The following is a 26,835-nucleotide window of genomic DNA, read 5'->3' as shown; positions in this document are numbered from 1 at the left end:
TTATGGACAAAGGCTACATAGGTAGAACAATGCTGAGAATAAACCAATATCAATATACTCAGAGAGATGGGAGACAACATTGAATACTGAAATAAAGATAAGTGTATTTACACAAGGAAAGAGGCATTTGTAAGATAAAAATATATTATCAGAAATGAAAATTTTAATAAATAGATCATAAAGTGTGATAATATCCTGGAATATCAAGCAAAACAGTTAGTGATACAGAGAAAATAATAAGTTTATTAGAGGAAAATTCTAGAATGTGCAATATCTAAGTAGTATTACTTCCTGATATAAAGAACAGGGAAAATGCAAGGATGATAAACCTCAAAAAATTAGGTACATATCACAACACTAAAAAAAAAATCTAGATAGGCAGGGATCACTGAGTGGTCAGTAAAAAGGATTTTTGAAAAGTCACAGAAAGATAAATTAACAGAGTAGCTGACTTTTCAAAATTGGCACCAGAAGCTAGATGACAATAAAGCAATGGATTCAAATCTGAAAGAAAATGAAATCCACCCTAGAATCTGATATGAAACCCAAGTATCCATCAAGTATGAGTGTAAAAGAGAGACATTTTCAAATATACACTGCCTTGTATAATTTACTTTCAGTACTTCCTTTCTTGGGATCCATGGGAGGATTCGTTCTACCAAAATGAAAGTGTGGGTAAGAAGTAGGAAGACTTGGGATACAGAAAGTATGAGATGCAAGTGCAACATAGGAGATAAGTGAAGGGATAGTCCAGGATGACGGGAATATCATACATATGGAGTGTTAAGGGGAGCAAGACCAGACTGTAAGAGTTCAGAAATGTCTGGGGAAGAATTCTTCAAGGAGATGAAGTTGAGAGAAACCTGGATGTGGATAAACACCCTAAAAGAGATTTAAATAACTGGTGGATGGATTTGGGGTTGAAATAATAAGACCTATTGAAAATTGTGCGAATAAAAATATGATTACTTATTCCATATGGGAGGAGTAATAATAGTTCGTTAGGCTGGTTTAAAATTAGAAAATATGTATAAGGAGTGAAAAGGAATAAATAAGTAATCATTAGTTGCAGATGATATCTACAGAGAAAACTGGAGAATCAATAAATGTTTAAAATCAATAAATGAGTTTTACACATTTGCTACATAACTGTTGATAATTTTAATTCAGAAATACATAGAAAATAAGGTTTTAAAAATTATACCTAAGAATAAATCTGACAAATTATGTACAGTACTTTCACAGGGAAAGTTATAAAATATTATGGAAAGATAAAAAAACTACCTAAATAAATGCAGTGATACAACATATTAATGAGAGCAAAAATTCTATAAAATAAAAATACAAAATTTCTTTAAAATTATATAAAATTGTATATATACAATGAGATTTCAATCAAAATTCCAACAGATTCTAATACTTGGAAGAACTAGAGAGCTTTAGCAAACTAAATTATTTTAAAAGAGAAGAAAAGAATGTTAGCGGTGCTTTCTTTTCTAACATCAGATGTATTTTAAAGGATAGTAATTAATATGTGTGGTATTTTTGCAGAGATAGATAAATAAACCAGTGGAACAGAATAGATAGCACAATGTAGACCAAGGCAAATAATGAAACAAATACCTATATAAGAGAATGGAGGTAGAAAGGAGGGAATTGGAAAGAGTGGGTGGAATATTCATGACTCATCAGAGAACACTGGTGTGGTTTAGGCCCAGAACTGATGCAGTCCTCCTTTTCAGTCCTTGTATGAGCTTGTCCCATTGTTGTCATGGTAACTGTCAACTGTCATGGTGCTGGTGGGTGTGTCATTTAGCATGCTAATGTATTCTAATAAACATATAATGAGGCTCAAGGTCTACTGGAAGTCAAATCTTCCGCCATCTTGCGTGTAGTTGGTTCTAACCAGTTCTTATATTTTTTCTCTTTGCAGCTTCCTCCTGAAACTTAGATAAGAGTAGTTGGTTTCTATTCGACGGAGGGGGCAGGGGTATGATTCTGGGGAAACAGCCTTGGTAACACTATGGCAAACATTTTGGCAGGCATGGGGCTAATAATTAGCCTAGCTGAAATCTTGAAGTGAACCTTAATTCTGAGGACAGACAAAACTCTTCCTGCCATGGCTGGAATTAGCTTAGCACCATCAAAATAGCTGAGGACTGTAGTCAATTTAAGTAGATGCTGAGTTCAGCATCAGTGATTACAACATTACTACTACAAAGGCACAGATAGCAATTCTATTTATTTACTTATTTAACAATAACAACAATGGCTTATTTTGTCATGTTTTTGGTTTGTACCTCGCTGAGCTAGTGCCCCATGCATATTATGTCCTTAAATCTTTAGAACAATTGTAGAAAGTGGTAACTCTCATTAACTTCCATTGAAAGATGAGGATGATGAGGCACAGAGAAATTAAAAAGCAGACCATGAGTGCCATAGATAGAGGAGGGCAGTTTTCCCTCTGCAAATGTGATTGGCGGGTTGTGAATGATGCTCCCAACCAATATTCAAGCAATCATAAAAGGACACCTGGAAAATACAAAATTTTAATCTTATAATTCCCCTGCTCAGTTTATATCAGATTTGCTAGTGATATCATGCAAAGCTACACAATGTAACTGTGAACCAGAGAAACTGACATGTCTAGTAGAAATGTATTGGCACTAAGTATCATGTGGTGCATGCCAAGCAAGCTCTCTACTTTTTGAGCAAATCGCCAAGTGTAAGTCTTCTTTAACCCATCACTAGCCTGGCACTACAAGTTAATTCTGTGCCAGATTTAGGACCCTAACCCTCTTACCAAGAAGTAGCCTCTGGGCCATAGTACATGGATTTCCGCTACTCAGGCCAATAACTGCTGAAGAGAGTATGTTCTAGAGAATTGAAAGATCAAGATGTTTGTCTCTGTTCTAAATCTGAGTTTCCTCACTCACTGGTGGGAAAAAAATTGATAGGAGACAGTCTGGGTTAATACATACTTGATCCTTGAACTCACCCTTATAAAATTGAGTAGAAATAACACACACAAAAGAGAAAATTGAAGTAGATGTGATCCAGATGAACATGGATGGTCATTGTGAATATTGTTAGACTACTGGGAAGCAGCCTCAAATCTGGGCTGCTGAAGGGATGACACTGAAAATATAAGACATTTCATCTTAATTACAATATCTCTGAAGCTTTGTTGGTTCGAGTTTCAGAATCCGTGTCAGGTGGACACTTGGGGAAGAAGTGGGGGCTATTTTAGCCCTATGAAGGGAAGGCTTTAGGAAATCGAAGAAGATATCTTCATGCTGAAACTTCTAATAAGCTGCTAAAAATATGAGAAAGAAGGCAGAAGACAGTATTTTTTTGAGCACTGAAAATTTACAAGGCCCAGGGGAGATGAGGTGCCATATATGTATTCTCAGAGTGCTGTGCTATGAGAAGTGAAGTCACCGCTCCTCTGGGGATCTGCTTCTTTTTAGTCATCTCACTGTGGTCCCCAGGTAGCATCTACTGCTTCTGCTTTCCAGCCACCTCCCCACTTCAGATCAACGCTCTTCCACTCCCACTTACCCAGTCCACTTGCCTCTTTCTAACTCACTCAAGAAACTGAAGAGGCTAGAGATAGTGGCTATTCTTGAGTCATGATCCCCACCCCCTAAAAGTTCCTCTAATTTCTCCCAGATTATCGAAGTTTACAGTTTCTCAGCACTGACCTAACCATGATACTTATACACCCTACTATATATAAAATAGATAACTGATAAGGACCTACTGTATATATAGCACAGGGCACTCTACTCAATACTCTGTAATGACCTATATGGGAAAAGAATCTTAAAAAGAGTGGATATATGTATATGTATAACTGATTCACTTTGCTGTACAGCAGAAACTAACACAACATTGTAAATCAACTATGCTCCAATAAAAATTAAAAAAAAATAAAATGCATCCAAAAGAAGAAAAAAAGAAATGTGTGATTCATAATCAGTCCTTTGTGTGCAAGAAAAGATTGCCACAATAAACCAGATCTGCATTTAAACAGTCATTTCATCCTGTTTAAAAGGAAAAGTTTTCTATTTTTATTGTTATTACCTCAACTTCTTCATTGGGACTTCCAGCCAATGCCAACAGGAGTGTTGGACATGGGTATGGTTGGGAAGAGAAGAATTGGAGGAAAAAAACCCAAAACAAACATAAAAACCCCCCAAAACCATGGATACTTTCTGTTTGGCTCTCCAGTGGCAGCAGGATGCTGAACATTTGTCTTCAATTTTGCAAAGGTTTTAGAGAAGCTGTCTCCATGGCAGTGTTGGAAAAAACTCGGTGATGTGCATATGAGGAATAAAGCTCCTGGTGTGACTCGGATCCGAACCAAGGTTACTGCGGCCACAACGCAGAGTACTAACCACTATACGATCACAGCATGCCATCAGGGAGCATCTATTTTAGAGCGCTACCTCTGCTCTTTTCTCAGGAACATCTATTTCTGTCATCTAAAGAAACATGCACTTTGTTTTCTGTCTTTATTTAGAAATGCCTTCTCAGTTTATTGCCCTATTCTGCTCCTCCACTTGCTAATACAGTATGTTGCTCCTGGCAAACAAACCAAAAGGAACAAAATTAAGTTTCACTACATGGAATTTTCCAAACATGATGGCTCCTCTCTGGGGTTGCTAACACTTGCAGATTTGACTACTCTCACTTCCACTTCCAGCCCATGCAGGTCTCTTGCTTAGTTTTAAAAAGCGTGGTCCTCAGACCTCCAGCGATAGAATGGAGAGGGTGTTGCTTCGAATTGAACCTTACTGGGTCGCATTTTTGGCCAAACTGGTCAGAATCTCCAGGTGCTTGGCATAGAATCTGGCATCATATCAGGTGCCAAAAGTGAGTTCAAAGGAAGGGATATGGCTCCATCCTGAAACACACATCTGTGAATCTGGCACGCCCCTGGACTCAGCCTGCCCAACTGAGAAAATGTTCGGTGTCTCGGGGTGCTTACACCTCATTGAAACCTGTTTCTTCCAGTTTTGCCAGTTGCCCGAGGGGGACAGGGGACAGTGCTTCTTGTATGGCCTGGAAGCTCTACAGGCCGCCCGCACCCCGTCACAGACACCTCTGCCTGCGCACAGTAGAGTCAGGGTCCTGGACGTGCTCTTTCCTTGGTACAGAATGATTTCCCTTCTTCTCTTTACCTGGTTGAATTCCATTCATGCTTCAGCTCTCCATTGAATTCACTGGGGAAGCTTTTTTTGAACTCTGCTCTCCACACAACACGTTCCTCTTGGTCTAAGTCAAATTTATTTTCTCTGTTCCATGATCCTTCTTTTATTTTTTTGTCAGTGTCCCCATATCAGTTTCTTATGATGTATTAGTTACTAAAGTTATTTTAAATTAATGTCAGTCTCCTCCCTCCCTCCCTCCCCTCCCCAACTGTGCTCCAAGAGGAGATAACTGTCGTGTTCAATAGTCTATCACCAGGGTTCCACATTTAGTAAGTTCTTTATGAATATTGCTCGGGTGCACAATGAATGAATGAATGCACAGAGATTCCAGTCCAATCCTTTATGGAGGCAACTTCTCCCAACAGTATGTGGCCACACAAATGGCTTTATTGAGTGCAGAGGCTGTGGGAAGGAAAAACCGTTAGAAAATGAAGGCAAAGGAGTTCAGAATTACCTCAGCAGGTGACCATATAAAGCTTCTTTAGCAGAGCCAAAATGATGTCTTTAATTTTCTGAGATTTTCTTTATCTCCTTTCTTCTAGATCACACAAAGCCACCCTAATTACTGGCAGGTTTGCTGAAGAATTACCTGCTTCCCAGTATTAATTTGATCAGGGAAGAGAGCTAGGGATTCTCTGTCTCAAGGAAATGAGCTCAGCTAAGCTGAAGGAAAGGAAATGCTGCCTGTACAGGGAATGCAGGCTGCTTTTGTCTCAGGCCTGTTCGCGTTGGACCTGTCCTTCCTTTCTTTCCCTCAGGGACTTCCTCTCACCCTATTTAGAAAGCACCCTATTTATGGACACAAGTGCTTTTCTGCATTTTCTGCTGGGGTGTTTTTGGCAATTGGACTGATTTGCATGTGCTTCTCTATAAGAAGAGAGAAAAGCCAGTCCTGTGTGTTAGTCCTTGGTGTGGCACAGGCCTAGAAAATGGCCTCTCTTCTTGTGCTTTTTATTTTTGAAAGTCTTTCTGAGGATTTTGCCTGACACTTTTACTACAGTGATTCTGAGTAGGATAAGAGACAGGGTGGCCTAATCCAACCTGCTAGCTCTATGTTTATCAATGCCATGGACTTTTCTACTTCTGACTTTCCTAAATTTTCTATTAAAAATAAATTTAAAACTCTCTTACTCAGGGGCATAGCTCCAGAAACGCTTCCCTCTCTTTCCTATATTATTTTTAAAAAAATCTCTGTAAGGGGAGTTCCCTGATGGTTCAGTGGTTAGGACTTCATGCTTTCACTGCCTTGGGCCCAGGTTCAATCCCTGGTTGGGGAACTAAGATGCCATGTGGTGTGGCCAAATAATAATAGTAATAGTAATAATAATAATAACCTCTGTAGGATCTTTCCTATCAGTTTTTATTTCTTTCATCTGAAAAGTTCTCTTGCTACCCTTTGAGCTACTAACATTCTTATTTCCCCAAAGTGACATGTACCATATCTGGATATGCTACCCTCACCAGCTATCAGATAATTTGTAAGCCTGCTGGTTTTCAGTAGGCCCCACTTTGAAGTGCATTTCCTGCCACTTGGGCTTTATGATGCATAAGAGTCATTGGTCTGGAGTTATGCATGGCAGACAGAAATGCTCTAAGGAGACTCTTGCAAAACTCATGAAGAGTATCACACCAGGGGATTTAGAATAAGCCCAAGTCTTACTCTGATGGCAACTATTATTTATTTGAAAAGTAGCCTCTAGCATCTACTGAGCCATTTTAATTACTGAATGCCTGACAGTGGGACATAAAGCAAATATGTGCCCCAAAATATTCACCAGGAACTGGGTGTCCTATGATCTACCAAATTATAAAGATGTATATCACAGTAGCATTTCATTTTAAAATGAAATTCTATAGACAAGACCAGATCTGTGATGGTCTGAGCAAGATGTGTGATGCTCAGACTCCTGTGCTATCTGTTTCTATTGCTTTGCCACCTCTCCTTCAACTCTTTTTTATAACCTCTTGGTAAACTCCCTATGACCAGCTAACAAAGGATTAACAATCATGGCCCTGTTTAGAGTGGCTTTGCAGAGCATTTTAGCACTAGTAGAATTGGATAGCTGTGAGCTACAAGTTATGCCTCCACTTAGAGATGGGAGGTCTTGAGAGAGAGTAGTGAAAAGAAATCCCCCGTCAGCAGAATATTGGGTGGTACATCTGGTTGTCCACTTCTTATGGTACGGAATCTGGCCTGATGCAGGAAAAGCGAGTCTATATGTATCTTTACTAATTTATAGACAGTGACTAGTGAGTTATCCAGCTAATCAAGGACATGGAAAACATGACTAGAAAATTATTATCATGAAGGTCTTGTGGAGTGTAATGTACAAGGACACAGTCAGTATATGAGTTACCCCAAAATGACCACCAGAGGGCTTCCACGATGAAGGAGGCTCTTAAGAATGGGGTAGAAATGATGATCTATCCTGTGGGTATCAGTCAACCTCTTATCCCAACCAATCAGTGACTGCAAAATTGTCCATGTACAAATTTTTCAACATCTCCCTTTAACGTTCCTACTCATACCTTAGACCAAAGTGTATAAGACCAGATAGTTAAGAGAAGGCAGTTATGTGTGGGTTCTGTGCTGAGGTAGCTAATATCTTGATTTATAGCTTTATTTCTTACAAATTGAGAATCCGATTGAATAAATTACATTGTTCTTTCTTGTCTTACTCAGTTTGGGCTGCTATGACAAATATTATAGGATGGGTGGCTTAAACAACAAACATTTATTTCTCATAGTTCTGGAATCTGGGAAGTCCAAGAGCAAGGTGCCAACAGATTCCATGTCTGGTGAAGACCTGCTTCCTGCTTTGTAGGTGCTGCCACCTCTCTGTGTGCTCATGTGATTTCTTCTTTGTGGGCTCCAGGAGTGGGTGGGGAGCTCTGGTCTCTTCTTCTTACAAGAGTGCTAATCCCATCATGAAGATTCTACCTTCATGACCTCATCTAAACCCGTTTACCTCCCAAGCCCCCACCTCCAAATACCATCACATTGCGGGGTTAGGATTTCAATATATGAAAGGGGGGCAGGAGGCTCAAACATTTAGTCCCATAGCATTTCTTTTATAAATTGAAACTGGAATGATACCCACCTCAAGCGCATTCATGTTACATATGTAGCCCATAAATGTCTGCACTGAATATCTCTTCCATGTTTTCTTTAAAGCCTCATTCTCTTCTCTTTTGGGGCCTCAACTATTTACTTTGAAGCCTTCACATTATGGTACAAAACTGGAACCCAGGACTGGATAAGTGAAGTGATTGCTGGATCTGGAGGAGGGAGAAAAGGCCAGTGGAAGATTCTCTCATATTCCTTATTGTTTTATATCACCTTCCATTTGCAATGATTGTGGCATCGAAAACTCTTACAGGAGTATATGAAATTAGTAAAGATTTTTAGAAAGTAAGTTTTCTCATTTCTCTAAAAAGAAAACACATCCCTTTTAAATTCCCCAATGAAGGTAAAGAAACTATGTATGCTAAAGTCAGTTTTACAAATACCATCATAGACATTACGCAACACTGATATTTATATTCATGTTAATGTATGTCATAGACATGGAAATGCAGTATCCAGATCCCCCACCAAGGAAAGACTTGCTGCCCAACTGCAGAGTACACTTAGTATATAGGCAGCAGCTCTTATCTCCAGGGTTCCCCAGAGTTGCAGATCTCCACCCAACTCAAGGCACACCCTTTCTCAGGGCAGTCCACATCAGTGGCAGAAGTAAAGCCTGATCCAGAGACATTTTCACCCAATGTGGGGCAACTCTGACAGGCAATACAGGCTCCATTGCTCCCCACATGTTTGTCTGGCCTGTATCACAGTTTGACATTCTCTGTCCAATCCTAGTTCCTTCCTTCCTTCACAGATGTTGGTCCCTAATAAACGTCTTGCACCCCAAACTCCATCTCAGCATCTGCTTCCAGAGAACTCAACCTACATCACTATATCACCATAATTTTTTTCCTGGGTGTCTTGCATTTTATTAGCACTTCATTCGACAGGGCTTCTGCAAGCAAAGACTAGGAGTAGCAAATAAATCCTGTATTGAATTATAAACTATGTTCTCAATCTTTCAGTTTTTGAACCACATAATAAAGTCGATATTGTTTTTTACATTAATTTTTACTGGAGTGTAGTTGCTTTACAATGTTGTGTTAGTTTCTACTGTACAGCAAAGTGAATCATCTGTACGTATACGTATATCCCCTCTTTTTTGCATTTCCTTCCCATTTAGGTCACCACAGAGCACTGAGTAGAGTTCCCTGTGCTATACAGTAGGTTCTCATTAGTTATCTATTTTGTACATAGTATCAATAGTGTATATATGTCAATCCCAATCTCCCAATTCATCACCCCCCCACCCAGTCAATACTGTTTTTATGGTGTCTTTTCTAAAAAGTGGGTTGGATTCCACAGCTTTTTCTATCTAGCTAATCTGTATTATCAAATTTATTATCTCAGAGATCAGGGTTGCTATTGCTTTTGATTACTTATACACATTAATTTACACACCCGAAGTCCTATATTATGGTGTCCTCCCCCCCCCCCACCCCCCTTTAAGTTCATCGCCTAATGGGCCTTCTGGTTGTGCCCAAGAAAAACACATTTTCTGTCCTAAGGCTTTTGCATTTTCAGTTCCCTCTACTTGAAATACTCTTCCTCTAGTATCTGCCTGTCTCGTTCTTTTTTAAATTTATGTAGGTCTCTGAGCAAGTAACACTTTTAAGAAGTAATCTCCATTTACCCCGTATCTAAAATATGGCTTATGTCCTCTGTTTTTCACAGGATGTGTATCATCTTACATATTATATATTCACATGTTTATTTATGGCTCCCTCACCTAGAGTAAACTCCAGGGAGGTAGATTTTCTAGGTTTGAATTGACTGTTGTATCCTGAGTTACTACAAAAGTGCATTAAATGAGTCCCAAAGAAATAGGACCAAGGATTTACTAATATGGGATTAAATAAATTCTGCATATTTTAAACCGACAAACTCTAGTTCCCATTAGAATTAAATCCTAAAGAAAATGTAAACGGCTGCTGAGTGGAATTTTAAGAATTTCATCATCTGATGAAACTATCCTTTAGTAAGGTCACTTAACCAGGATGCTTTCAAAGGACTTTTCTAAACAGTACATTCAGAATTGCAAAGTTTCCTAAAAGCCATCAGTGCATCCGTATTTTGGCTGCCTAAGGACACTACTTCTAGGTAACATTAGTTTTATTAACTGACTTCAGGTACTTGCCTATCGGATTCACCTCCCAACTTGTGAACAAGCCTCTCCTGCACATACTAGTCCATGTGAATCTGCAAGTAGTCCTTTCAGTTCAGACCAAGTGCCGAATTACTATTGGAGTTGTGCTCCACCCCCTTAAGAGAACAGAAGCACTTTGTAATCTTATCACTCAAAACACAAGATTGTGTGTACCAGCTTTCTCTTTGACAGTGTAGGTGGCTCTGAAAAGAGCCTTTGTTTTTCAGCTTTTCTCACCTTGTTACTTATTTGGTCTTATGATGGCTTTCGGTCTTCTTAGGCAGCAGCACGGCCTGGATGTTGGGCAGGACGCCGCCCTGCGCGATGGTGACTTTACCCAGCAGCTTGTTGAGCTCCTCGTCGTTGCGGATGGCCAGCTGCAGGTGGCGCGGAATGATGCGCGTCTTCTTGTTGTCGCGGGCCGCATTGCCCGCCAGCTCCAGGATCTCGGCCGTCAGGTACTCCAGCACCGCCGCCAGGTACACCGGCGCGCCGGCCCCGACCCGCTCGGCGTAATTGCCTTTACGGAGCAGGCGGTGCACTCGGCCCACGGGGAACTGAAGCCCGGCCCGCGAAGACCGGGTCTTAGCCTTCGCGCGAGCCTTACCGCCTTGTTTGCCTCGTCCGGACATTACGAGCTCGGCAACGTCACCTCAAACAGCTACTAAAGGGAAAGTGCAAGGACAGCACTTTTTATAACCCTTATTGGGCGCGAAAAAGAAGGTGTGTCATTGGTTAGGATGTGGCTTCATTTTAGCCAATGGAAAGGTGAAATTGGGATTCTTGCGTTCTGATTGGGCAGAACTAATTTCGGACGGCTTCTTGAACAGCCACCAATCAGACATAGGACTTCGACTTACCTTATTTGCATAAGAGCTTCTATATAAAGGAGGTACTTTGCGTCCCAACTGTTTTTTGTCGCTTTACGTTGCTTGTTTATAGATCATGCCTGAGCTGGCGAAGTCCGCTCTGGCCCCGAAGAAGGGCTCTAAGAAGGCGGTAACCAAAGCGCAGAAGAAGGATGGCAAGAAGCGCAAGCGCAGCCGCAAGGAGAGCTACTCCGTGTACGTGTACAAGGTGCTGAAGCAGGTCCATCCAGACACTGGCATCTCGTCTAAGGCCATGGGCATCATGAACTCGTTTGTCAACGACATCTTCGAGCGCATCGCGGGCGAGGCGTCGCGCCTGGCGCACTACAACAAGCGCTCGACCATCACGTCCAGAGAGATTCAGACGGCCGTACGCCTGCTGTTGCCCGGGGAGCTGGCCAAGCACGCCGTGTCCGAGGGTACCAAGGCTGTCACCAAGTACACCAGCGCCAAGTAAATTTGTCAAGTAACTTTTATATCTAACCCCAAAGGCTCTTTTAAGAGCCACTAAGTTGTCAGTATTAGAGCTGAAAATACGGACTCTGAATTTAGGTTTAAGTTCTAGCGATAACGTGAGCGATTGAGAATTCCATTGTACTGAATCATACGTACTGTGGTCGTAAATTGCCTCTGAATAGAAGGAAACCAATTATACTACCAAGTGCCTCAGAAACACGGCCCTTAGATCTGGTAAGTTAACACGTGAACACAAAGCGAATCATTCTTGTTTCGGGGGTCTTCTGTGTGAGGTACAGTGGCTTCCTGTTTAAGCCTTAACAGCCTCTGTGACACGTGTCCTTTTTTCTCCACCACCGGTGTTCTAATATGCATTTATGTGTCAGTAAACTTGGGTCTCCAATGACCTCCCAAAATGCAGCCTTTTAACTCAGCAGTTATCTCATGTCCCTGGCCGTACGATGTGCTTAAAAAGATACAGAATGGCGGTAAGGGCATTAAATTGGCAAAACAATGCTTTCGCTCGGCTTTTAAATTTTGGCCTTTCCAGCCCATTTGGAATCAGGACAATGCTAGAACTCTGCGCCGCCCTCCCTGCCCGCCCCCCTCCCCACCCACCCCAGCCAGGAGGAACAAAGTCTGCAAAGCAAAGAGAAACATGTCTTCAGAGTAAAGATATTGTAATATGAGGGCTCACCAAAAAGATCTTATGTGGTCAATTTACTAGTTTTTAAAAAACACATACGGCTAGAGAAACAAGTAACAGATGGTTGGTAAAATGGGGGGAAACAAGGTCATATCCCTCACCCCAGACATTAAGAAATATAAAGGACTGGAGGGAGATTTTAGAGTGGAGCCTGAGTCCGGGCCTCTGGTCTCATAAAACTCAGGCCTCCAGACAAATCCAACCCGCAGCCGAGAAGCTAGATGGAGGCCCCACCCGTGCCTGGGGGAATCTTGGCCCGCGATCACTAAATACTGTGCTCAGCCCATTTTCCACACCCTAGAGTTATCTATGTGAACTGCCTTGAGCGATCTATGTTAAATGGTTTAAGACACCAGTGTACAGACGGATTATTACTTTAGCCCTTTCTTTGAAAACTTGGGGGCCCTAAAAAGGGCCTTTTTAATAAACAGGATCAAACTTTTTCCTTTTAGCCGCCGAAGCCATAGAGGGTGCGTCCTTGGCGCTTAAGCGCGTACACTACGTCCATGGCCGTGACCGTCTTGCGCTTGGCGTGCTCGGTGTAGGTGACGGCGTCCCGGATCACGTTCTCCAAGAACACCTTCAGCACCCCACGGGTCTCCTCGTAGATGAGACCAGAGATGCGCTTGACACCTCCACGTCGGGCCAGGCGGCGGATGGCGGGTTTGGTAATGCCTTGGATATTATCGCGCAGGACTTTGCGGTGGCGCTTGGCGCCCCCTTTCCCCAAACCTTTCCCCCCCTTACCACGTCCAGACATCCTCAGGAAATGAGCAGAAAACTGCACTCAACTTGTCGCAGCTCCTTTTAAAAAGTAACCTCTGCGGACCAGAGTGAAAACCAGAAGAGCTGTGGCGGGAATCCCTCTGGCTTGGGGGAGGGGACCTAAAGACCTAAAGGAATGAGCCAGCCGTACTACTCCCGTTTGTTCTCTTTCAGTTAATTCTTTTGACTCCTCAAGACGTAGGCTATTTTTCTCCCCTTTTCTCATTTAATGTGTTTCGCTCCTCACCCTTGTTAAACAACAAAACTTTAACATTGTAGATGATACATAAAATAGCACAGATAATAAAATATTCTGCTTTTATCTCTACTTATATACATGTCTTCTTTCTCTACCAGTATTTGCATACAGTTAATACCATTTTGTGAAGTTTTTCTCCTAATATATGGGGGAAATATATTACCTAGAAATAGAGCAAAATGGGCTAATAAAATAGAGAATTTCAAGATCTTCCAGGTATATTGCTAAATTCTCTTCCACCAAATGTGTGTCAATTTTCATTTTTAATGTAAGTTCCTATTATTATTTTACTGATAATGGGTAGAATCATTAAAAAAATTTAACTATAATAATCCAGACTTGGTTTCTTGTATAGAGAATTAACTTTTAAAAAATTAACCAGCTGGCTAATCAGTATAACAGTAAATATTTTCTCCACTGATTTGAGGAACTTAATTGATCGTTTATTGAATATTTCACTTAAAATTATTTCTTGAGTTTTTATTCTGCTGATCAGTCTATGTATAGTGCTGTAGCATTTTAATTATTTGTAATGTTGAAAAATAAGTATTTGCCAGTGAATTCATACCTCATAATTATTTATTTCAAATTAATTTCTACTATTATAGAAAAATAAATCATTTTATCTAGCTGCAACAAAGTAGTTCTTTTAGTACTCTTAATTGTATTAAATCTATAAAATTTATTAGGGTAGATTTCTTATTTTTGAAGTACTGTGTCCTCCTAACCTGCCCAATACCGAATCTGGGTCTTTAAATGTCTCAGTAGTTTTTTTTCTAGGTAACATATAATTAAAAAAAAAATTTAACGTTCATTAATTAGAAGAGCAGTTAATTTGTCATTAGTGAACAAGTAGAAAATTCAAATGCAGAGAAAAGAAAGTCTACCTTTGTCTTTCTAAGAAAGCCTTTATTAAAAGAATGATTATATATTTCAAACATTCTTGGTTGTATATACTTAATTTAAAAAATATATACTATTTTACTATTGCTTAAATTGAGAAATTTGAATCCCTTCTTTCAGCATTAGCATATAATCCCATTGTTATTCAATGATTTTCTTTCACTTTCCTTTATTTCAATGAAATTTACTTTTAGCAAGGTTGCAATACAGTATTTTCAAAGTACTCCTATAAACTATAAATTTCATAAAATAAATAAAAACCTTTGCAAAAACAAAAATGATTCAACCAACAGGAACAAAATTCAGTATATATTACAGAGATGGGTATATATCCAGCATAATTCAACAAGTTAATTTAAGGGCAAATACAAGTTGAAAATAAGAGGTTTAATTCTCCCTGAGTGTCCCTTTCCTTTCCTTTTTCTCTTTCAAAATTTCTTTCTCTGTCCTTTTCAAATGTACGTAAGGTGGCTAAAAAAAGCCCTTTGCCAGCCTCTTAACTCAGGAAAGTTTCCTCAAGGACCTTAGAGTCCTCTCTTTAATCATCAAGGAAAATCGTATCTATTTCCCAGTTTCCTGACTCCAGATTGCAAAACCTACCTAATGTAATGGGTTGGATCTACTTACCTATATAAAAGAGTGAGATTCTTTTCTCTCTTTGCAATCTCTTTAAAAGATTGCCCGTGTAGAGCATTATATTTTGAATAAGCATTAAGCTTATTCAATAATAAACTTTCTCTTCTTTTGTTTTACATTATATTTTCCCAACATTAGTTAACTGGATTATATTTTACAGACCCTTCTCTACATTTTTTTTTTTTTTTTTTTTTGGCTGAGCCAGGTCTTCTGTGGCACGCGGGACCTTCGTTGCAGCCTGCGGGGTCTTTAGCTGCGGCATGCAGGGATGGAACCCAGGCCCTTTGCATTGTGAGCGTGGAGTCTTAACCACTGGACCAACAGGGGAGGCCCCCTTCTCTACTTTAAAAATGAGTAAAATTCCCACCAACTACTAGCCTCCCTTCCTAACCGATTTCATGAGTTTTTGCATAACAACTAGTGATTATAAGACTAGCAATGGATAGATATCTGAAAAGTTTGTCAGATTCTTTATAATTTCTGAAATTGATAAGCAAAGGTTTATTGTTCTATAAACATACAATATATTATTTGATAAAAATACCATGCTCTTCGGGCCGTTTTCTAACATAGTAACTGACTTAATATGTTGAGATGAACAGTTCAAATCCAGTATTTTCTTTGTATCTTTATGTTCTTTCACTGTTGAAGGGCGGCTGAATATGCCATCCCGAAGTATGTCTCTTTGTCCTAAGGGTTATTTTGAACTAATTATTTTTGAGAAACAGCATAGACAGGTGAATCTCTGAAAACAGAAGTTACCTTTTTGTAAGAGACACATATTTATAGAGGAAAGCTCCATTTGTGTCTCCCTCTCTATACTATGAAGGGAAGGATGATTCTAAATCATGAAAAAGATCTTATGGGAGAAGGCACCCACTTTAACCTGCATAACAAACCCTTGTTTCTTATGTTTTTTTTCTGATAATGTGGGCCCCCTTCCCGACACAACTTTCTTTTGTCTTTAGATAATGACGGTGTGTAAGGTGGTGGCTTGGGCCATCTTGAGGAGTTTACTCATTTTTCTTGTGTCTCTCCTGTATACATGAGGTTTACATGTTAATAAATTTTTGGTGGTTTTTCTCTTTTTCACTTGTCTTTTATTCTAGGCAGTCTAAGTCAAGAATTCAAAGGGAAATTTTTTTTTCCTCTCCTACACAATACAAATCAAATCCAGCAGCAAACTTTATTGGTTACACTTGTGAAATATATCCTATACCTAACCATTGTCTATTACCCCAATTTAAGCCAAACCACCATTATCTCTCAAAAAGACCACTGCAATAGCTTCCTAATTTATATCATTACTTCTAAACTTTGTATTCACCATACAGTTGCCTTAGTGAACTTTCAAAGAAATGTAAATCAGGTTATGCCATTCCTCTGTTCAAAACTCTTAGAATGATTTCCAAAAACTTGTTTAGAAATATTCTCTGTGTATCATTTAAAATATAATGCATGAGTTCAGATTTTTTACATTAATACAGACAATAGTATACATCAACAAAATGTTAGTATTTGGTGTTGAAGGGGAGCAGACTAGGCCACCCCAAAATACACCATTTAGCATAAGGATTATTTCGCTGAACAGAGGCGTTTGAGATGAAGCAGATCCAAGAAAATCTTCTTGCTTTCCTTCTGTTTCCCTAAAAGCAGGACACAGATTTACAGAGATGTCCCTCCTCCTCTCTTTCCCAGGAAGAACAAAGGTTAATCCTAGTAAACAACTTTAGACCCTTATCAATGGAGAAGGCATCAATTTAAATATGTCTAACAAAGTTTACCCTTGTTTCCCTGTTAACCTCCCCGTACCTGACCTCCCTACATCTCCATCTTTAGCGGAAGATGGTATTTAAGCTGGAGTTCTTTTTATTTGTTTTGTTTTGTTTTTTGGCCGCACCTCACAGCTTGCAGGATCTTAATTCCCTGACCAGGGATTTAACTCAGCAGTGAAAAGGGATTGACCTTGGCAGTGAAAGCCACCAGGGAATTCCCTGGAATTCTAAGGCACCTCTAGAGGTACTCATTTTTCCCTGGGTTTCTCCCATGTATAGATGAGGTATAGTTGTTAAGAAACTTGTTTTTCTCTTTCGAATTTGGCTTTTATTACAGGGCTTGTTACCTGAAAACTGGGTTCACCTCTTGGTGGGTGTCGCACCAAAAGACACAACCAAGCCAAAAATCAGGAGAAGGAAGAATTTATTACTATTTGCAGCAAGTAAGGAGAACACCGGGAATCTTCCCAAAGCAGTGTCTCCGTGAACAGCAAAACTGGGGAAGTTTTAAGCTAAGGGTACATGCATATTCATGAAGGGGCTCGAGCAGAGAATTCAGCACAGAATTGGAGCAAAGGTTGACAGAGTCCAAGCTTTAGTTGATCTAAAGTCACTAGGGGCAAAATTATCATTTCATTGTCCACCTAGGTGGGGGCCTTAGTTCCTGCAGAACCCAAAGACTGTATCAGATTTTTATCTATATCCCTTGAGGAGGAACTAGGACTTTGTTTTATTGTTGAACTATTGTGTCTTGACTGCTTTTCCTTTGTTCCTGCACTCCCTTACTTTCCTTAAGATCATTGATTAATGAGACACGTTCAAGGGCAAGCATTGCCGCCACGCTTAGATCACAAAATGGCTTAGGCCAAAATGGCTTCTTTTATGTAAATAAATCCATTCTGGAAATTCCCCGGTGGTCCAGTGGCTAGGATTCCACGCTTTCACTACCAAGGGCCCGGGTTCAATCCCTGCTCAGGTGCGGGAACCCCCTAATCTATCTGCTTACAGGCTCTTAGCCAAGAACTCAGAAGGGTGGAGGAAAAATTATGTTTCTTCCCTACAATTGGAAGACGTATTTAAAGACAGAACAATTGAATAATGAATGAAATCATTGCGTTACGTAACATCTAAAAAGTCTGTGAAAAGTCAAATATTTTACTGTTTTTTGATGGGTCATTTGAGTGTCTAGCATTGTTAGATACTGTTGTCAGCATTTCTTTTTATTTCAAGAGTCTTATTTATACTAGGATTGGAAGTAGTTCTATTTTAAGTACAAAAAACAAAGACAATAAAAGGGTATGAATAATTATATGAGATATTAATGGACTTAAGTGCTAAAGAAATTCCAGCTATGAAGAGGCAGTTTCAGTGAAAAATCATAATTAAGTTGCAAAAGAATGGGTTAGATTGACCAAATCTTACAGCAAGAGTTTTTCACCTGGGATCCATATATGCCACAATGCCTCTGAGGATAAAAATCAGCAGGATGTGGATGGGGTGGTGGCTGTAGTGGTGAGGGGGGAAGTCCATGAGTTTAGATGGAGAAAAAAATATATTTTAATTAACCTTTAACTGAACTTTGGCATTTCACTTTATTATGAATTTAGGCCTCAAACCTCAGTACCTGTTACTTTGTTACCCAGTGGAAATCACAGATGTTTCATTTTTCATAACAATTGCTGAGTTATCTTAAACCATCTTTTATACTTATCTTATTGCTGATGGCAGTTAGGCTCCCCAAAAGACTGTTATGTAGTGTGTTAACTATATAAGCACATATGTCACTCTATCAAATTCTTTTAAAAAATTCTTTGATAACTGTAATGTAATAAATTTTTTTGCAACTTTTGCATTTTGTACACTTAAAACATTATTCTGAGAAGTTTCCACTTAGTCACCACACAGCCAAAGGTGTTCACGATATTAAAAAAAAAAAAAAAGTTAACGTCTTTTATTTTGAGATGACATCAATTAAAAGAGTTCAGTGAGTGGAGAGTAAGAGGCTAGATTCTGCAACCTAGGCAGTAAAAACCATTGGAAGGGGTATTCCTCATTTGGTTACAGCAACAGAAGTTACTTGTAATGTCACATCAAATAACTCTTTCAAAGGTAACCCTTATCAGCTTTGCTGACTTGGTTTCTGTCAGGAGCCCACAACACACTACATTTCTCCACTACTTACTAACTACTTTGTCGAACCATATCATAATCCTCTATATTATTTTCCTTACCCCACACTTACTTTAAGTCTACGAGGCAGAAGTTTAAGTCTGCGTGACTGGCAACACTTGGCAACATTTCAATAGCAATAGTTATGGAAAACATTTCCTCAAATGTCTTGATCGGTTTAAAGTTCGTTAGAAATAACTAACCTGTCAAGTTCTCCTGAGGCAACAACATTTGAGATTTAGGCCGCACCCCAAATATGAGAAACCTTTCTCGGGCTCCAGAGTGGTGTCACATCTACAGATGTAATCCCAATATTTTAACGTAGCAACATTGCCTCGTGGCACATGTACTGTTAGGGAAAACGTATGTGGCTGACAGTAGTTGGGTGAGGGAGACTATCGTGCCACGAAGCTCTCCGTTGATCTGTAGGGGAACTGGATGTCCTTGGGCATGATGGTGACGCGCTTGGCGTGAATGGCACACAGGTTGGTGTCCTCGAAGAGCCCCACCAGGTAGGCCTCGCACGCCTCCTGCAGCGCCATCACGGCCGAGCTCTGGAAGTGCAGGTCTGTCTTGAAGTCCTGCGCGATCTCGCGCACCAGGCGCTGGAACGGCAGCTTGCGGATCAGCAGTTCCGTGGACTTCTGGTAGCGGCGGATCTCGCGCAGGGCCACCGTGCCGGGCTGGTAGCGGTGTGGCTTCTTCACGCCGCCCGTGGCCGGCGCGCTCTCGCAGGCCGCCTGGTCAGGTACTTGCTGCACCGTGTGCTAAATTCGAGTCAGCGTAGTACTTCTTTTGTACCAAAATGTTTCAGAAACTTTTATTAAATCTCACTACCGCTTTTCATCGTCCAACGTAACAAATGTTAAACTCTTTTACAGAAAACATGGGTGGCCCTGAAAAGAGCCTTTGGTTTGAATTTACTAGAGTTGCTATAATCTATGCAATTACTTGCCCTTAGCCTTGTGGTGGCTCTCAGTCTTCTTGGGCAGCAGCACGGCCTGGATGTTGGGCAGGACCCCACCCTGAGCGATGGTAACTTTGCCAAGCAGTTTGTTAAGCTCCTCGTCGTTTCGGATGGCCAGCTGCAGATGACGCGGAATGATACGCGTCTTTTTGTTGTCGCGAGCCGCGTTGCCCGCCAGCTCCAGGATCTCCGCGGTCAGGTACTCCAGCACTGCCGCCAGGTACACCGGCGCGCCAGCCCCGACCCGTTCGGCATAGTTGCCCTTGCGGAGCAGGCGATGCACTCGGCCAACGGGAAACTGGAGCCCCGCCCGTGAAGATCGGGTCTTGGCCTTGGCGCGAGCTTTCCCGCCTTGCTTACCTCGTCCAGACATCATGAAACCAACGAATATACCTCAGAAGTCTTTCAAAACGAAAGCATAGGGGGCGGCAGCACTTTTTATAACCCTTATTGGGCGCGAAAAAGGAGGTATGTCATTGGTTAGGATTGTGGCTTCATTTTAACCAATGGAAAGGCGGCAGTAGGATTCTTGCGTTGTGATTGGGCAAAACTAATTTCTTACGGCTTCTTAAACAGCCACCAATCAGACACAAGATTTAACTTATCACCTTATTTGCATAAGAGGTTCTATATAAAAAGGACACATCGTATGTTTTACTACGCTATTTTTTTTTCTTGAATTCTTTTGAGTTGATTTCCATCATGCCGGAAGCAGCTAAATCTGCTCCTGCTCCGAAAAAGGGCTCCAAGAAGGCGGTAACTAAGGCGCAGAAGAAAGATGGTAAGAAGCGCAAACGCAGCCGCAAGGAGAGTTATTCCATCTATGTGTACAAGGTGCTGAAGCAGGTCCACCCGGACACCGGTATCTCGTCTAAGGCCATGGGCATCATGAACTCGTTTGTCAACGACATCTTCGAGCGCATCGCGGGCGAGGCGTCGCGCCTGGCGCATTACAACAAGCGTTCGACCATCACGTCCAGGGAGATCCAGACGGCCGTGCGCCTGCTGCTGCCCGGGGAGCTGGCCAAGCACGCCGTATCCGAGGGCACCAAGGCTGTCACAAAGTACACCAGCGCCAAGTAAACAGTGAGTTGGCTGCAAACAATTTTAACGGCTCTTTTAAGAGCCACCATGTGCTCAGAGAGAGAGCTGGTGCTGGTTTTGTTTCTGCGCTGGCCTTCGTAGCTCATTACAGTATTTAGTCTGCGAAGTAGAGCAATTGCTGAACAGTCCTTTAGGACTTTCCTGTCACGGTAAGTTTAAGATACCACTAACTACAGAAATGATGTTACCTGACCCTGGCAAAGCTCTGGAACTCCTTGTAACCCTGCCCTGGCCTTTTCATTGTCGTTTAGGTACTTCGTATATTTAAAAAGGTTCAGGTAACAATTCTGTTACCATTTAGGGTTAAGTAACGAGAGAGGAGTTAACTTTTACATTCGTAGTAAATCCAAATACTCATGGCTCTGGGACAAAGAATTGGATTCCTGCGGGGGTGCAGATTGCGCGGGCAGTTTAAATTTGCCCGGGCGCCCGCTCTTTCCCTCCACGGCCTGATTGGTTGCCGGAATCCAGGAAGAGATCGGGGGTTTCGGTGCGCAGGAGAAATCCACTTCCTGCTTCTCAGTCTAGCACACAGAAGCTCTTTAATAAACATTTTCGGGTAGTTCCTGCTTTTTTCATTTGTCTTTTTCTTAGTGCTTTTTCCCTTTCGAGAATGAGGTTTATTTAAAAATCGAAATTTTCTTCGGAGAGAAAGGAACTTGGTGGATGTGATTTTTCAGCCTGAGAAACACCAACGCTTTATTTCTAATTAGAATATTGCTTTCGTTTTGCCCTATATCCATATAATAGGAAACATTGCAAGACTAAACATGACTATTTGGGGTCCGATGAAGGCGAGAAGCTTGAGGGCGTTTATCTCAAACTTTTTTTCTGAAAAAAAAATCCATTTCTATTTTAAAGTTACTTTGGTTGGAATTTTAAATGCTATTTTAACTTTGCCTGGAACCAGTGAAGAAAAACAAATTCCGCGTCCTTCAGGTTGTCATGAATGAGAACCAGGCACTCAGGCACTCAACGAACAATGCTTCTCTATATTACGGTTGTTTAAAATTACATGTCTCTTTTAGGTCAAAAGCCATTATCTATAAAGTTTGGAAGCTTCCACTATGGCTGAATTTTGATTTAGGTCGAGATTTTCAATGAATTTAATTTACGTAAATAAATTACCTAATTTATCAAAAATGGATCTAAACTTAGCATAGTAATAATGTCTAAAAGCAATTAATATTTGTTAAATCCACTGTCAAATGTACTCTTCCCCTTTGTTGACCCAAAGCCTACCCATGTTTCAACGCCCACTTCAGCCTTGCCTGCTCTCTGAAATTTCTTCCAGTTTTTGAGCTTTTTCTAACAGCTTGTCCAGAATTTGGAAACTGCCTCCATAGTGTCTCATATATCTATTTGAGTTGCTACTAACTGGCTTGTTGTGTGTTTCCATATAGAGAATGTACACTCATTATGACACGAAAAAGAAAGAAAGAAAGGAAGAAAGAAAAAAGTTCTTTTCTTTCACCATCTCCATCCCACACTAATGGTAACCGAGTCCTGTAAATAAACAACATAAACGATTTTTGTTTCTTGTTGTGTCATATGTCACGTGAGCCTCCCATCTTCTCCATTAATCCAAATAATTAGATGATAATTTCCAAGCTAAATACTTTTTTGGTTGTTTCTTTGTCTTTTAGTATATAGCAACCAGAATAAAATCTGTGGAAGAAGGAGAGGGATTGGAATAGAAGGTGAGTCATCCTTTATCCCCAGATGAAAATTCATAAAGACTAAATTTTTGAAAACTACAAAGTGGAAAAGTCCCAGCCAATTCTCCTATTACGCAGAAAATTAAACTGCCTAAGAGATAAATAAACCAGGTAAATAAATCAAATTTTCATCTTTTGGGCTGTTTGCACCTTGATGGAATTCCCTTATGAGTAAGGGGTGGATTTACTCCTTTGCTTGAAAAACCAAATGCTATCAGTTTATCTCATTGGTAATCAGTTTCAGAAGAACTCGTTCAAGGCTAAACTAACACAGTATGTCATTTGAAAAAATGTACGTTGTGGTGTATCTTATCACAAAATAAATAGATATTTTTTGCTCACAATACTTAGAACTAATTGCCAGGTCTTCCCCAGAGGTCAAATCAGAATGATGCCTTGACTATTGCCTTAGATGAACCAGCTGGTTGTTAAGGACTTTTTTTCAAGGTACATTAAATGATTATATCGCCTTTTCTACTCTACACATATTTCTTTTTAAACTAATCTACAACAGTTATTGAAATCAAGGCACCCATTCCCTCAGAAGTTAATAGAGACACACTGACAGAGTCTGTCAAAAGATTAGTGGCTCTATATGTAGATACCATGCAGATATCTGTTTTTCAATTATAACTTTATCTTTGCTATGTTAAAGTTAATTTCATTATAATACAAATTTCTGTTAATTTTATTTTCAATTGTTGATGATATATGGAAAATACTCAATTAGTAATAACTACACTTACAAACTATCCATTGATTTCAATAAATTTTGTCCTGGATGAGGCAGGGATTTGTCTTCAATGAGGTAGACACTGATTCTAGATTTGGATGTGCTTCACTTTCTCTTATGTTGTTGCTAGCAAGACTATCTGTGGACTTATTGAATACTTTATACCTCATATCTCACAACATTTTTTAAACCAATCTCAATACATTATAGAGAAAAAGTAAGGCGATGTACAAATGGCAATGAGACTTACTGCAGGCTTTTTTCTTTTAACATCTTTATTGGAGTATAATTCCTTTACAATGGTGTGTTAGTTTCTGCTTTATAACAAAGTGAATCAGTTATACATATACATATGTCCCCATAGCTCTTCCCTCTTGTATCTCCCTCCCTCCCACCCTCCCTATCCCACCCCTCTAGGTGGTCACAAAGCACCACGCTGATCTCCCTGTGCTATGCAGCTGCTTCCCACTAGCTATCTATTTTATGTTTGATAGTGTATATATGTCCATGCCACTCTCTCACTTTGTCACAGCTTACCCTTCCCCCTCCCCATACCCTCAAGTCCATTCTCTAGTAGGTCTACATCTTTATTCCCATCTTGCCCCTAGGTTCTTCATCACCAATTTTTTTTTTTTTTTTTTAGATTCCATATATATGTGTTAGCATACGGTATTTGTTTTTCTCTTTCTGACTTACTTCACTCTGTATGGCAGTCTCTAGGTCTATCCACCTCACTACAAATAACTCAGTTTCCTTCCTTTATGGCTGAGTAATATTCCATTGTATATATGTTCCACATCTCCTTTATCCATTCATCTGTTGATGGCCACTTAGGTTGCTTCCATGTTCTGGGTATTGTAAATAGAGCTGCAGTGAACATTTTGGTGCATGACTCTTTTTGAATTATGGTTTTCTCAGGGTATATGCCCAGTAGTGGGATTGCTGGGTCGTATCATAGTTCTGTTTTTAGTTTTTTAAGGAATGTCCATACTGTTCTCCATAGTGGCTGTATCAATTTACATTCCCACCAACAGTGCAAGAGGGTTCCCTTTTCTCCACACCCTCTCTAGCATTTATTGTTTGTAGATTTTTTGATGATGGCCATTCTGACCAGTTATGAGATGGTATCTCATTGTAGTTTTGATTTGCATTTCTCTAATGATTAATGATGTTGAGCATTCCTTCATGTGTCTATTGGTAATCTGTATATCTTCTTTGGAGAAATGTCTATTTAGGTCTTCTGCCCATTTTTGGATTGGGTTGTTTTTGTTTGTTTGTTTGTTTTTTTAATGTTGAGCTGCATGAGCTGCTTGTAAATTTTGGAGATTAATCCTTTGTCAGTTGCTTCATTTGCAAATATTTTCTCCCATTCTGAAGGTTGTCTTTTTGTCTTGTTTATGGTTTCCTTTGCTGTGCAAAAGCTTTGAAGTTTCATTAGGTCCCATTTGTTTATTTTTGTTTTTATTTCCATTTCTCTAGGAGGTGGGTCCAAAAGGATCTTGCTGTGATTTATGTCATAGAGTGTTCTGCCTATGTTTTCCTCTAAGAGTTTGATGGTGTCTGGCCTTACATTTAGGTCTTTAATCCATTTTGAGTTTATTTTTGTGTATGGTGTTAAGGAGTGTTCTAATTTCATTCTATCACATGTAGCTGTCCAGTTTTCCCAGCAGCACTTATTGAAGAGGCTGGCTTTTCTCCATTGTATATTCTTGCCTCCTTTATCACAGATAATGTGACCATATGTGCGTGGGTTTATCTCTGGGTTTTCTATCCTGTTCCACTGATCTATATTTCTGTTTCTGTGCCAGTACCATACTATCTTGATTCTTCCAATACAAGAACATGGTATATCTCTTCCATCTATTTGTATCATCTTTAATTTCTTTCATCAGTGTCTTATAATTTTCTGCATACAGGTCTTTTGTCTCCTTAGGTAGGTTTATTCCTAGATATTTTATTCTTTTTGTTGCAATGGTGAATGGGAATGTTTTCTTAGTTTCACTTTCAGATTTTTCATCATTAGTGTATAGGAATGCAAGAGATTTCTGTGCATTAATTTTGTATCTTGCTACTTTACCAGATTCATTGATTAGCTCTAGTAGTTTTCTGGTAGCATCTTTAGGATTCTCTATGTATAGTATCATGTCACCTGGAAACAGTGACAGCTCTACTTCTTTTCCAATTTGGATTCCTTTTATTTCTTTTTCTTCTCTGATTGCTGTGCTAAAACTTGCAAAACTATGTTGAATAATGGTGATAGTGGGCAACCTAGTCTTGTTCCTGATCTTAGTGGAAATGTTTTCAGTTTTTCACCATTGAGTACGATGCTGGCTGTGGGTTTGTCATATATGGCCTTTATTATATTGAGGTAAGTTCCCTCTATGCCTACTTTCTGGAGGGTTTTTATCATAAATGGGTGTTGAATTTTGTCAAAAGCTTTCTCTGCATCTATTGAGATGATCATATGTTTTTTCTCCTTCAGTTTGTTAATATGGTTTATCACATTGATTTGTGCATATTGAAGCATCCTTGCATTCCTGGGATAAATCCCACTTGATCATAGTGTATGATCCTTTTAATGTGCTGTTGGATTCTGTTTGCTAGTATTTTGTTGAGGATTTTTGCGTCTATGTTTATCAGTGATATTGGCCTGTAGTTTTCTTTCTTTGTGACATCTTTGTCTGGTTTTGGTATCAGAGTGATGGTGGCCTCGTAGAATGAGTTTGGGAGTGTTCCTCCCTCTGCTATATTTTCGAAGAGTTTGAGAAGGATAGGTGTTAGCTCTTCTCTAAATGTTTGATAGAATTCTCCTGTGAAGCCATCTGGCCCGGGGCTTTTATTTGTTGGAAGATTTTAAATCACAGTTTCAATTTCAGTGCTTGTGATTGGTCTGCTCATATTTTCTATTTCTTCCTGGTTCAGTCTCAGAAGGTTGTGCTTTTCTAAGAATTTGTCCATTTCTTCCAGGTTGTCCATTTTATTGGCATACAGTTGCTTGTAGTAACCTCTCATGATACTTTGTATTTCTGCAGTGGCAGTTGTTACTTCTCCTTTTTCATTTCTAATTCTATTGATTTGAGTCTTCTCCCTTTTTTTCTTGATAACTTCTGGCTAATAGTTTATCAATTTTGTTTATCTTCTCAAAGAACCAGCTTTTAGTTTTATTGATCTTTGCTATTGTTTCCTTCATTTCTTTTTCATTTATTTCTGATCTGATCTTTATGATTTCTTTCCTTCTGCTAACTTTGGGGTTTTTTTTGTTCTTCTTTCTCTAATTGCTTTAGGT

General features: G+C 39.8%; 5 protein-coding genes across 7 annotated transcripts in view; 2 read left to right on the top strand and 3 right to left on the bottom strand.

The window, feature by feature from the left end:
• Positions 1–5,551: 5,551 nt before the first annotated feature.
• On the bottom strand, positions 5,552–11,121 carry LOC132497372 (histone H2A type 1-J). 2 transcript variants are annotated; one of them, XR_009533579.1, is made up of 3 exons: positions 10,727–11,121; positions 8,318–8,495; positions 5,552–5,618 (listed from the first exon to the last, which is right to left on the bottom strand). XR_009533579.1 is itself a non-coding variant. In XM_060110512.1 (2 exons), the coding sequence occupies exon 1, from the start codon at positions 11,119–11,121 to the stop codon at positions 10,735–10,737; it is 387 nt and encodes a 128-aa protein (XP_059966495.1). In that variant the 3' UTR covers positions 8,302–8,495; positions 10,727–10,734. The 2 variants fall into 2 exon arrangements, 1 of the variants encoding a protein (XP_059966495.1); XM_060110512.1 differs by lacking the exon at positions 5,552–5,618 and having other exon boundaries at positions 8,302–8,495.
• Positions 11,122–11,434: 313 nt separating this feature from the next.
• On the top strand, positions 11,435–11,815 carry LOC132497385 (histone H2B type 1-K-like). Its single transcript, XM_060110529.1, has one exon. The coding sequence runs from the start codon at positions 11,435–11,437 to the stop codon at positions 11,813–11,815; it is 381 nt and encodes a 126-aa protein (XP_059966512.1).
• A 1,153-nt stretch (positions 11,816–12,968) lies between these two features.
• The window catches only part of LOC132497348 (histone H4), a 313,717-nt gene continuing 299,850 nt past the window's right edge, over positions 12,969–26,835 (bottom strand). Inside the window, exons 5-6 of one of the 2 annotated variants that reach the window (XM_060110479.1) lie at positions 19,493–19,782; positions 12,969–13,281 (exon numbers count right to left, since the gene is read on the bottom strand). In XM_060110479.1, the coding sequence (XP_059966462.1) occupies positions 12,969–13,281; positions 19,493–19,782 (603 nt within the window). Of the gene's footprint in view, positions 13,282–15,845; positions 15,863–19,492; positions 19,783–26,835 lie in introns of those variants that run through there. The other variant, XM_060110480.1, reaches the window with a different exon arrangement.
• On the bottom strand, positions 19,869–20,370 carry LOC132497360 (histone H2A type 1-like). Its single transcript, XM_060110495.1, has one exon. The coding sequence runs from the start codon at positions 20,368–20,370 to the stop codon at positions 19,975–19,977; it is 396 nt and encodes a 131-aa protein (XP_059966478.1). The 3' UTR covers positions 19,869–19,974.
• LOC132497384 (histone H2B type 1-J-like) lies at positions 20,697–21,077 on the top strand. Its single transcript, XM_060110528.1, has one exon. It carries the CDS (start codon positions 20,697–20,699, stop codon positions 21,075–21,077), a length of 381 nt encoding a protein of 126 aa, XP_059966511.1.

Source organism: Mesoplodon densirostris, chromosome 10, assembly GCF_025265405.1.
Source record: "Mesoplodon densirostris isolate mMesDen1 chromosome 10, mMesDen1 primary haplotype, whole genome shotgun sequence".
Classification (NCBI taxonomy): domain Eukaryota; kingdom Metazoa; phylum Chordata; class Mammalia; order Artiodactyla; family Ziphiidae; genus Mesoplodon; species Mesoplodon densirostris.
The sequence above is the reverse complement of the archived record's forward strand: the minus strand, read 5'-3'. Positions and strand labels throughout refer to the sequence as shown.